Raw genomic sequence first — 12,721 nt, forward strand, 5'->3', positions numbered from 1 at the left:
GTACTGAGTGTCACAAAGAAACTTTTGCCTTTGGTCTTTTAGCCTTATGTGGTGGAAAACTAGTAAGGCCACAGTATCAAATGAGGGTCTGCCAAGTGTACAGATAACGTGAATACTTCAGCTAATTGTCTTCCACCCATTTCACTGGCAGCTCCACGTGCATCTTCTCCGAGTAGCAGCCTACTGTACAGTGAGCCAGCTACAGCAATGCCCTAATCTGTTTCCTGTGCTGATCAAGAATTTGGGCTTTCTGAAAGCCATGTGAGCACTTTCTGTAATTCCTTCAATGACTGCTCATCTGCATTCATCAAACCTATGGCTAATTTACCATCCATCACCCCTTTCATGTGCGTGGCTAAGCCTTTCCACAGGCATTTCAGGGTTGCAACCAACACAGCAGTTGGAGAACGCCATGCTGCTGGGTGATGTCTGTTCCTTGGACAGGGTTTGCACTTTATCCCTCATGTAGCCATCACCGGTATTCTTCTGAGAAAGGTGGCAGGTACTCACATGGTGCCTGAAGTTGTGGGGACAATGGGAATGTCTTCTGCCTCTGTTGGGATGGACCAGGGAATATGAAACTGGGGAGCCAATTCCCGCATGATTATATTTCTGGAAGAAATTAGAATACAAAACTCACAAGAAATTCCATTCCCTTGGTTCTCCACTTCCTCCTTAGTGGTCCAGCTGAAAGATTTGAAGAGAGCGACAGAATTTCTTCTCACCTTCCTTGCAGAGACATCTACAACACCATGGACTAGTTAGGGCGCCCCAAAGGGATGCCAGATTCCCTCACATCACCAATACTGCAGCTGGGCTTAGCATCCAATGAAAAGTCCTGTAAGATACATCTAGCTGTAGACAAAGACAGCTAATGCCAATGCAGGCAGGAGCTCCAGGGGCTACAAATAATTAACCCATTCCTCCCAGAGCCAAGCTTTCACTTGCTGAACAAATGAACCACCTGCAGACTTCTCTGACATACTGATCAGGACTCCACATTCATTTCACTTTGCTATGAGTTACCTTACCCGCTCTCAAAACTTTGAATGTTACATACCCAAGGATTTTGGCACAGTCATCGTAATACTTCATAGAGTTCTTCACAAAACTGAAGCCGTTCACATCGCAAACAAAAGAGTGGCCATTTGCCCGCAGGAGGTCGAACCCACACACTGTTTGCTGCATGAGGAAGCAGAGGACACAGGGCTCAGGCACGCTGCAAGGGAGTGCAGCAAGGGGACAGCAGCTGCCTAGCCAAGCAGGGCGCACACACAGACCCAGCCAGCGTACACTGCCCAGTTCAGCTGCACTGGTGCTGCAGCCGTCCTCCACTCTATGCCTATCTCATGAGCCTTGAAGAAGTGTGAAAATACAGCCACTAGCCAGCAGTAACAGACCCTTTAGAGGAACATTTACACTCTCACAGCTGTATCAAACCCCCAACCCACGAATCCCTGGATTAAGCCGTCAGGGCCACCCCCCTACGTCCCAGAGCTCTAAAGGCTTAAGACAGAGCAGCTCCTGGCTCTCCTGCTCTTGCTTCTAAATCCAACCGTTTTGAACCAGACTGACAAGTACAGACAATAAGTGGTGCAGGCAAAGACATCCATCACTGTGTGGAAAAGGCTACAAGGTAGAACAAGCGCACAGCTGTATGAGCACAACTGCATGTGTTGCAGATTGCAGCAAGTAGCCAAGAACAAGTAGCCAAGTGCTTCTTCTGCTGACATTGCTGAACATGTCAGGTAACCACACCTAGACTCACACACTCACTCTACCAACCTGTAAAATGGAACACAAATGTGCACCAAAGCCAGATCAAAAATAGAACAGAAAAAAACAGAAGACGACGACCAAGCTTTCCACACAAACACAGCGAGGAAACAGTAAAGGCAGGACCAGCGCACGTCAGGTGGACAGCAGCACGCTCAGAATCTGATATTAAATGCTCAGATGTACGCTGGACACCAAGCCACTTGCCAGCACAGAGGGCATTTGCCACAGGCCCTCCTGCCTTCCCAATCATCTCTGACCAGCAAACTGCCACTGCCAGCAGGACCAGCTGCACCCAGCCAGCAGAGACAGCAACTGGCATCGGGCGTGGAAGATGCCACACCAGAGACACATTGGGGTAACAGAGCTCAAGCTTTAACACTGACCAAGATTTGAATCAGACCTTTGTGGAGTATCCTGCTTGCATAGGAGAGAAAACACAGACCTTAAAGGCTACACAGACTTTCCGGGCAACTAGTTTCTCCATGGCAGTCAGCATGACCGGGTAACGGATTTCTTTCCCTTCACTGTCCCGTTCAACCTTCCCATCCAAAGCAGGGGATTTGCGAGCCTCTGCATGGGCATAGTCCGGCCCAACAGTGTACACCTGGGAAGAGAAACAGTTACACCTGACATAACCACCTAGACTAACTGCAACTTCCAGAAGATATTTCTACTGCAGACACAGAGAGAAGAAGATCAGATGGTCTCACGCATTCCTCCTGTGATGACCTACAGAACACCCGCTCCCCGCTTTGGGATCCAAGCTGCACAGTCAGTACCTCACGGCTTTAAAAAACACTCCAGAATCTAAGCAGGACTAAGTAGGACTGCCCAACCTTCAGCCATTCCAGGCCTGGAGAAGGAAGGAGCTATTCCAGGCTTTTTCTTACCTTTACATCAGTGCCATCTGTAGGCATGAACTCCTCATAAATGTACGAGCCTGTCTTCCTCACACTGCTCTCTGGGGAGTACACACTACTCCGGCTGCCAATCTGAAAGCACAAAATAAACACCTCAGGGAAAAGCATGGGGCTTCTTTTTTTAGATGGAAGAACAAAAAGCATAAGTTTCATCCCACATGTAGAAAATTAACGGAAGGCGTCTCAGAACCCCCAGCTATTACAGCACTCTTATTTATGGAGGACAAAAGAGACTGCAAAACGCCAACAGTAGGTATGTCCTTTTCCAGGCTTTAAAGAGGAGAAAAGTTATTATAGACCACTAGGTTGACTCCAATCACTACAGGGATATGCAACAAAAAACAGTGGATAAAGACCTAGAAAGTAAGAAGCCTAGTTAATAAGCAAATGAAAATAAATGATGACAGGTGATAATCAGACCAATTTAACCTCCTTCTAGGACAGTTGACTGATCTTATGGACAGCGGATGATGTTGTTTTCATTTTTAGTAAGGCGTTGGATACAACCTCAAGTGGCATGCTTGTATGTTAGCTAAGGAAACAATAATTTTAAGATTATTAATGGCAGATGCATAACTGATTGGAAAAAAGATATATCACAGCTATTAACTGTTTGCTGGCAAAGTGGAGGAAGTGAGTAAGGGCAGATTCCCTGTGGAATCTAGGAATAAATACTGCATTTATCACATTTGCAAGCTACACTAACCTGAGAAGGGCAACAATGATGTTAGAGGACAGGAACATAAGTTTAAAAAAAAAAAATCATCTTGATAAACTGAGGAAGTGATCTGGAAAAAACAGCATGCAATTCAACAAGGGACACAGTTCTCCATGACTGCCAGACAGGACACAGGTCAAACAGAGGATGGGGAAGGCGAAGTCAGCACTACCAGTAAAACATGTACTTCTGCAATTCCCAGGTAGATGGTGTTGAGCTAAAAGCTCTAAGAAGGCCGAGATTTCCCCAGCACAAAACCTTCCTTTCCCCTTCACCTGCCCCAACACTCCCTCCTGAAGCCACATGGGTCTCAAAGCCACAGATCTGTTGATTCCAACACCAAAACTGAAGTCTCCCTCCTCACCTTCCGAAACAGCCGCTGGCTGCCCCCACCGGCTGACGTCGGGTAGTAAATATACACATTATGGTCTTCAGCACTGACTGGCTTCTCTACAAATGGCTTTGGGAAAACAGCTCCATTTACCTCCACGTGGTCCTCTCCTTCCACCAAGTTGCACTCTGAAGACAAAGCACAGCAGCAGCATGTTAGGAAAAGGTGAGACAGCCCTAGAGCAGAGCTGAAGGCCTTCAGTCCTGGCCAGTCAGCCAGTTTTGCTGTTGGGACCTTTGTCCGCAAGAAACAAGGCCTTGAATCAGGCCTCTTCAAGCTGATTATCTGTACCTGTTCTCTGCAGAATATCTTAAATAGTACAGTATGTGAAAATGGCTTGCAGTAGAGCCTGGACACTGACCTTCTGGTCTATCAGGGTCTCGATTGAGCACAGCATAGCGGGGCAAGTCTATTCCCTCTTCTTGAAGGATCCGATACACTTCACGCCTGTAGAGGACAGGAACAGTGTCAGAAGAGCCTAGAAGGTCCTCAGTACATGCCAAGGGAAAGGCTTCACTCCCACTGACGAAGAACAAAGTCAGATGAACACAAAAAAGCCTCAAGACAGAATGCAAATACTTCTCAGCACATGCTCTCCAGATAAGACCTACAGGCTATGGGGCATGCCTCAGTCCTACTCTGGACAGAGATGTCCCAGAGTAAACCTCTACCTGGCCTAAACATGGATGCTCATTTACTAGCACATGCCCAATCCACAGCAACACACCCAGCACGTGCCACCTACCCAGATCTGCCCTCTCAATGGGTGCCCTGTCACGCTAAGCTGCCCAACGCCCAGGCCAGGCAGATGCAGCAGAGCCTTTTTTCATCGTGTGTCAGTGGGGAAACCGCAATTCACTAGAGTTACACCTTGGGGTGCCTGTCAGCACCCACAGGAACACCGCTCACAACCCAAAGACGTGGCAGGAGGTTTGGGGTCTGGTATGAGCCCTACCCATACACAGCCAAAGCAGTCTGGCTGTATGCACTGAAGTATGTGACTGCTGGTGGCCTCTAACAAGAGCTGACTGAGAAGCCTCTTGAAGTGTCTGATCAACATACTCTCCTCAGAATCTGACCTGGCCTTGCTCCCAACTTCTGTCCCAGAACCCCATCCCACTACTTGGCTCTCCTACTCAGAGACTAGTCTTTTTGTCTTAGTCGTGGCAGTCTCGTTCTGTGAGACCTCTTCCACTTCCTACTTCATGTAGCCATTCCTTACAAGACATTTGCACCAGAAAACAAAACATGCCAAGTCTCAATGGTTTTACCCCCAAATCTATTCCCCTCCACGTTTTGGAGAAACAACCCCTAAAAGCCACTACACTAAGGTCCCCTTCCTCCCCATCTCACTCATTTGCTTTGGCCAGGAAGACGAAGTTTGCACAGCATGCTGACGAGAGGAATCAGACAAAGGAACAGGGAAGGGGCTTCAGTGCATCACAGACACCTACCTGTCCTGGATATAATACTGCATATCAAGGTCATTAATCAGAAATGGCTTGCACAGCTTGGCATAAGCAACCGCTTTATCCAGGGGGAATCCTAAAATACAGAGAGTCGGGGGAAGAATGAGTGGAAGCTCCCTTGCCCAGATCTCAAGTAGGCTAAGGCCTGCCACAGACTTTTTACCTTTGGAGTGGAATGATATTAGGCAGTCACAAGAGGGCCAATTCTCCACCGGTTCATTCAGAATAACATCTTCCCCCATAATCACCACCGTGATATACTCAAACTTGCACAGACGCTCCAGAATCTGTGTCATGGGCTTTGACTTGGACTTTTTGGTCATGGCACAGATTCCAACCACAATCTGCCGTTCAGGTGGCTAAGGGAAGACAGAGATCAGTTTAGTACAGGGTCAACTACTTTACTGAATTTAAACTATAATAGTGTACAAATGCAGCAATGCAGAACAAGCCAGGGATTTTCTTCCAATCTTATGCACTCACAGCTCTTGCTAGACTTGAACCCATATACTTCCAGCTCCCACTAGAGTTCACTGGGGGACATCATTAAGGAGCAGCCCAAAACAACCGCTTCTTTGCCAGGTAGCATGTACCTGCTCCTTTTACTGGGCACTAAGGCTAAGGTCAAAAATAAATATCTGGCACCTGAACAAACAGCAGGGACTGGAATCTCACACCATGTTCTCTGGCCCATAACTCACCAAGGCAGTTGGTGGACTTAGGCAGGCTCAGAGAAGAGCTGCAAATGTTTTATAGCAAAAAAGTCCAGGAGCTCAGTCTGTTTGTCTTATCTGAGAGAAAATGAAGGGGAGATTACAACAGTAAGTAGCTACGAGTAGAAAAGAAATAGTACCAAGTGCTCTTCCATACATCTGACAAAGGTGCAACAAGACCCAGTGGGATGAAGTTAAGCTGAGTAAGTCAAGAGAGAAGGTGTGCATTCAAAAAGCATTGGTAACCGTAATGGAGGAACAGCCTAAGGTCTGTGGTGGACTTTCCATCACCGTCTAGAAACCCCAGACTGGATGTTTTCCTGACAGATTAATTCTGGCCCAAGCAAGATTAAACACAGTGAGATCATCTGAAGTGATACACACAGGACTGTGGGTTACCCAGCACAAACAATTGTGGCTTCAAACTGTAAGCTGAGACTTTAAAGTTACTGCACTGACTTGCAAAGCCAAGGTTCCACAGCAAAAACAACATCTGGGAAGTGAAAGGATTTCAAATCCTTCACCATACCTGATAAATAGCTCCCCACTGAGCATCAAGGTACACAACACTGCGTGGGTTTGAGGGAAGCCCATGTGGGCTCCTAGGTCAACCACCCACTTGCAATGGAGACTCAGGGTACAGAGGCAATGGAAATGACCACTGCACTGGCGTATGGTCCCAGCAATTCACACAGCCAGCAGCAATGTCCCTGCAGCATCCAAGTCCCATGTGCAGAACAGCAAATGTAAAATTTAATATAACACTGAATAGGGGCCAAAACCAGTCAGAATCTGGAGATCATTCTCCTTTCTGCATCCTGTTCCTGGAGGTTACAGAAAAGAATAAATGCTTCCTTTCTGCAGACACACCTTTGCCCTTTTCACAGTTCTCAGTGTTTTCCTCAAAAATTTCCCTGGTGAAACAGACAGGTTTGCAGGAGTGCCAGGCTTAAGTTGCTAGGACAAAGAAATACGCTATTGTACCTGAAAAAGACCTGTAAGCGAAAAGCTAGGATTTACTGCAGCATGAGGCAGCGAGTATGGCAGCATGACAATGCAATATGTCCTGTCAGAAATGACACTGTCGTTCCCCACGGTTGTGCTGCACAGCCTGGTGCCATGTCCCCCGAAGTCCCGACTGCCTGTGGCCTCAGCAGCAACCGCGCGAACCCTGGCTGAGACCCAGGAATTCTGCACAGATGCTCCAACCCAGAACGCCAGGACCTCCTTACCGACTCCTCCTCTTCGTCATCTTCAAAGAAATCGGTTTCGTCTGTCTTCATGTTTGATCCCAGAAAGTCTGTCTCATCATCCCTGGAACCAACAACAAACCTGGGAGTGGAGTTCTCTCCCTCACTGGAGGTCGTCAGGGACGACATTGCAGCTTCGGTGGCCGACCATCCCGCTCTGGAATCACAGCATGCAAAAAAGGATAGAGAAGGTCAGATACAGGGCGAGCCAGGGGCCCACTGCACTACTGGAAGCAGGTGATGGTGGGGAGGGCAGGGATTGATCTGGCATGAGTGAGCCCCGGGACTTGCTGCCCTGCACAAGGAGGGAGCAGGAAGAGACCCCCGGGGTGGGAGGGGATCCAGGATTCAGGATCGTTTTAGATAGGCAGTTCTATTGTGCAATTAACCTCTTTGCACCAACTGGAAAAGGGACAGTGTCACCAGCGCTGAAATCATGTAAACCTTACAATGATGCATGCTCCAAGCTGCTGTCTAAATCATGGAAGGGGACAGCGGACACTCTCGCAGGCTTGTACACCCAAAGACGTCAACTGAGACTCCAGAAGTTAGGATGAAGCTTAGAACAGTGACAATGACTTTCCAAACGCCAATTTTCATCCTTTCAGCTCAAGATGACCTACAATAACAGAGAGATTAGTCTGAGAGGCACATCAGTTTGCGGGGAGGAGCGAAAAGGAAGAAGTGACAACTCTTTGGCAAGGAAAGAGGACACAGAGGAAGCATCAGCAACAGTTTGGGTTGCAGGTCAGGGCTTCAGGGTTTGCACACTGGCTCTGATTTACTCTGTGACCATGGAACCCAATTATTGGGGATACAAGCTATGCTTTATAAATGCAGGAAAGGAGTGTGTCTTGCACTGTCACCTACAATAGCAGCACTATCTGCTGCAGAAGTGACAGAGTTTGAAATCACAGTACGCATGTGACTGTGTACGCACCAAGGACACAGCTGTTCACCTCTGACCATAGCTGCACATACATAAATGTCAAGCAGTTGCCCTTTACTGTGTTTTCCCCAACTATAAAGTGGTGAAAAGCAATCCTCCCGTGTAAGTAAGTGCAACCTTGAGAAGACGACATTGTGAACACCTCATGTTATTAAGTACTTCCTAAAAATAGACATGAGACACACTCTACTGCTGCTTCTCATGCTCTCACATGATTTCCAGCGTTCCCCAGACTGAGAGGTACTTTATTTCCTCCTCTTTACGAGCATGCTTTCCCTTACAGCCGGTACACCACAGCAGACCATACTGCCACATAGAGCTGTCAGTTTCCAGTCCTCTGGCAGCTCTTCTTCACAGAGCAGAGGAGGCACACCCAAATGCCACCGGTGGGCTGCCAGCACAGTTTCACGGTAGGTGAGAATCCCCTCACCAGGAACAATGGAGGGAGATTGCCTTAATCCATTTGAGCAGGGTGGGAAGGGGCAAAAGAAACAAACACACAGAGCAATCCAGCTGCTTGTGAAATCCCCTTGGAAATAAGGGTAAAACTAAAGCATGCCTCCACGCAGAGAGGCTGTGCGTGCTCCCAGAAAAGACAGGAGATGTAACAGGTAAGTGCTTAGAGAAAGCGCTGGAGCAGAATCGCAGCAGACAAGGTCCCAAACCCATGCTACCAGGCACTGGTTCGACAGCAAGCCCATTGGTCATCATGCCGGATCTACTGGGGAGCCGACACCAACCCAACAGAAACCAGAGAGGTGACACAGCAAGCCCACACCTACCACACCAAGGACGATCTCTGCCTGACTCCCAGCTCACGCCGGTCTTCTGCTTGTGCACCAAACCCAGCGCAGCCTGCTCCCACAGAAACCTTGAGGCAGAGGGCACACCCAGCACAGAAGTGTCCTGATCAGCAAGAGTTAAAGCTGCAATTCAACATCAGTGCTCTCTGCTGGTGGGAGCAACAGCGCTGGCAGACCAGGTTATACAGGCATTTTACTGTGTGCTCCATATAGCCCTAATATTTCCACACGAGGGCAAAGGTAGGATTCCCGACATGGTCAGGAACCATTTTCATTCCTGTGCCCTTCTGCCTCAGCACGCCAGCACAGAACGAGACCTTAGCAAGTACACTATCAGCTTGATGGCTGATGATTTAATGAAGTAAACCATGCAAGAAGAGGAGGAGGGTTGTTTTCTCCAATCCCTTACTCTCCCCTCCCTCCTGGAAAAAACAGATCAAGCAGCAGGAAAACCTTTGCCCTAAGCAACAAGTTCTCTACATTTCTGCTCCTATCCCAAAAAAAAGCCTGTGCCTTCTCTGTTGCTATTTCTAGAGGCCATGACACGCCATACTTGAACAGCTAAAAACCTAGAGCCTCACTGAAGCTGACGACAACTGATGCATCAGACATCCCCTTAGCGTTAAGAGGGAAAGCCTCATAATCTCAGGTTGTTTCTGGTGTGGGGAAAGGGAGAGGGTATAACCAAAATCTTTTTCAAGTTTCTCTTTAAAGTAGATCCCTTATCTGACTAGATTTATACCAAGAGAGACTACAGACTCTTGATGAAACAGAACTTTTAGCTACAGGCATAACCAAGGCATCTAAAACTCAGACAGACTGTTGCTCTTAAACGGAAACAGCCAAGCGGAGCTCTATTCTGGTATCAAAGGCTAATAACATAGGGTTTTGCCACCACACCGGAATCAGCTCTAGTGCTGGGCTATCAAAGAGTTTGTATGCCAGGAGGGTGGCACCTTCCCTTACAGAATCAGTACCAGCAAGGTTCCTGTACAGCGCTCAGCCCGCACCACCACCACACCGTTACTTCTTTTCTTCAAACCTAGAGCTACGAGAGGCGCTGACAGTATGCGACGCTGATGGTTCTGCATCATCCTCATTGCTTCCTGAGCTAACTGCTCCTAGAGGTCATACATTCAGACCAGTCCCCATTTGCTGAGAGTACTACAGGTCTCACCTTTCACTAATCACAACAAGAAAATTAAGTGTTGAGTGAAAGCCGCTGGCTGCATTGTCCAAGAGAGACAAAAGCATTAACACGCTCTGGCACACACACAAGAAAGGTAAAGATGGTTCTGGCTTTGAGTATGGAATATTTAGGCTTGCTAGTCCCATCAGAGATAACACGAGGAAGCACACACCAGCTGCTACAGCTAAAGACATTCTTGCACTCTCTTTCAAGAAAGGCAGCTATGATCTGCTACACAATCATACCAAAGGTTACTGTAATCACCTAACAGCAATCAGAAACCTGCTGACACACAACTTGAAACTGAGACATAGAGCTTGCCTCTAAGTGTCCTGGGACTAATTCAGCTCCCTAGACTACCCTGCGTTAGAGATAAGAAGTGAGATAGTAAGTTGTTTTCCGGTTCCCCAGCAGATCATTCTGGCACTGTTCAGATAAGAGACTTATTCTTTGTGTCCCACTTCTGAGGTACCAGAAATTTAAGAGAGAAGAAGGCATGATCAGGTCTTGTATTAACTTTGTACTCAGTGTGGCATTAACCACTAAAAGAGTGGGTTTGGGTGCTGGTTTTTTGTTTCATTTTGTTTTTTAAACAAAGCCTGTTATAGATGCAGATGCATGATTTGAAAGCGCAATCCCTGCAGCAACCAAACAAGGCTGATCACACCGCTGGTGGCAGCAGCCACAGGCGGTAGAAGAGGCAGCTGTAAGAGCAGACAGGCCTGCGCGCCCCAGGGATCCTGGGGGAAGCATTAGGCTGGGGGTCCGAGGAGTACAGGATGCCACTGCATGCAGACAGGCTGCAAGGATGATTTAGCTTATAGACCCACAGCCTGATTTAATCCAGGTCAAGTATCTGCAGGATGGTAACCTTCAAGAATACACATAGCTGGCATTTTAAAATACTAATGCTGGCAATGTCTTGTTGAACTACCTGAAACTGCTGTGGGCAGTAAAAACAACCAACCAACCCAAACAAACAAAAAATCCCCAACCCTGAAAGTTTAGGCCTTGATCAGTGAAGTACCTTTGCCCAGAGAGTTACTCCTACACAGGCTATTTGTATTAAGGTTAATTACATACTTACATACAAAAGGTGAAAGCTGTACTCTTATCATAGACACTTAATTGCTTCAGAAGAAAAAGAACACCTATTCCAGAGTTAATAATTAAAAGCTATTTGGACTTGGTGTATCAAAGAAAGCTCTCCATGTTCTATTAACGTAGAAGTTCAATGTGTTCACAACCAGGAAGCTCAAGTCAAGCTTCTAAACATACAGTTCTGCCGGTTTGAGCAGCACTTTCGGTAACTCCAAATCTATCAACATTTTCAAACCCAGAGAGAGTATAGCAACGGTGGAAACATTTCATGTTTCCTGGCCAGGACCTCCTTCTGCTAGACAATGCCGTTTGCAAATTTAGTAAAAACTTCTTGGCTTATCACTTCTACATCTGAGCAAGTGTTATGTTGCTCACATAGCAACTGCAGCAGTAAGATCAATTCTTGCCCTAGGAGACTGTTTTAATGAGGTTTTTTAATGAGATTTATGAGATTGTTAAGTGTGAAACTTCACAGCATCAGAATTCCTCTGTACAGTTAATGAAGGTTTATTAACGCACGAACCGCTGCCGCTCTACCCTTCCCTCACACCCCGGGGGCGATGCCCACACAAACCCCAACCCGTCCGGCTCGGGCGCTTCCCGGGAGGCGGGAGACCGAGGGCAGAGGCGCGGCGGGGCAGCGGCTCCGGGGGAGTGAGGCGGAGGCTCCTCCTCCGGGGGCAGCTACCGGGGCCCGGCCCGGGCAGAGCGGCGCGGCGGCAAGCAGCCAAGCACCCGGCGAGTCGCCCCAGGGCCGAGGGGACGCACCGGCGGCACCGACACGGATACGGAGAGCCCAACCCGCGACAGCCCGGCGGGCCGCCCGCTCCCCGCGAGACCCCGCAGCGGCCAGGAGGGGGCTGCGGGGCCCGCTCAGCCACGGCCCCGCCCGCCGCCCCACCGGCCCTTCCGGGCAGAGCCCGCCGCAGCGCCGCGCACAGCGCCCGGCCCGGCCCGCCGTGCCCTCCGCCGAGCGGGAGCTCCCGCGCCGCGCTCGGTGCCGAAGACAGGCCGCGCCGGGGGAGGCCGGGCGCCCCGAACCCAAGAGACCCGGCGGGTGGCGGGGAGCAGGCGGCACGGGCGTCCGGCAGCCCCGCGGCGGGCAGCAGGGCGGCAGGCCCGCGCGGCGAGCCGGGCCTCGCCAGGGGGCCGCCGCTGCCACCTACCCGGCGCTCCCCGAGAGTCGCCGACGAGCTGGGCCCAGCAGCGGCGCGGCGCGGCCGCCCCCCCCCTCGCTTCCCTTCCCTGACCCGGCGCCGCCTGCCCTCGGGACGCCCCGGCACCCCGCCGGCGGCAGCAGGGGGCGCCACGTTGGGCGCCGCCATTTCCCTCCGCTCACCTGCGGCCTCCGAGCGTACCCTGCGCTGCCGGCGCTGCCGCCGGCCAATCACGACCTGCTGACGACCGCAGCCAGCCAATCGCCGGGGAGGGGGGCGGGC

At 49.6% G+C, this 12,721-nt stretch overlaps 1 protein-coding gene across 4 annotated transcripts in view; it reads right to left on the reverse strand.

Annotated features, from left to right (window-relative positions):
- The window catches only part of PPIP5K1 (diphosphoinositol pentakisphosphate kinase 1), a 52,191-nt gene extending 39,533 nt beyond the window's left edge, over window positions 1-12,658 (reverse strand). For all 4 annotated transcript variants that reach the window (XM_075159589.1, XM_075159588.1, XM_075159587.1 and 1 more), the window contains exons 1-11: window positions 12,622-12,658; window positions 7,690-7,859; window positions 7,223-7,397; window positions 5,441-5,636; window positions 5,263-5,353; window positions 4,170-4,255; window positions 3,782-3,936; window positions 2,670-2,771; window positions 2,222-2,383; window positions 1,061-1,182; window positions 511-612 (exon numbers count right to left, since the gene is read on the reverse strand). In XM_075159589.1, the coding sequence (XP_075015690.1) occupies window positions 511-612; window positions 1,061-1,182; window positions 2,222-2,383; window positions 2,670-2,771; window positions 3,782-3,936; window positions 4,170-4,255; window positions 5,263-5,353; window positions 5,441-5,636; window positions 7,223-7,369 (1,163 nt within the window). In that variant the 5' untranslated portion in view covers window positions 7,370-7,397; window positions 7,690-7,859; window positions 12,622-12,658. The remainder of the gene's footprint in view (window positions 1-510; window positions 613-1,060; window positions 1,183-2,221; window positions 2,384-2,669; window positions 2,772-3,781; window positions 3,937-4,169; window positions 4,256-5,262; window positions 5,354-5,440; window positions 5,637-7,222; window positions 7,398-7,689; window positions 7,860-12,621) is intronic.
- Between the last annotated feature and the right edge of the window lie 63 nt (window positions 12,659-12,721).

This window comes from Calonectris borealis, chromosome 11 (genome assembly GCF_964195595.1).
Source record: "Calonectris borealis chromosome 11, bCalBor7.hap1.2, whole genome shotgun sequence".
NCBI lineage: Eukaryota > Metazoa > Chordata > Aves > Procellariiformes > Procellariidae > Calonectris > Calonectris borealis.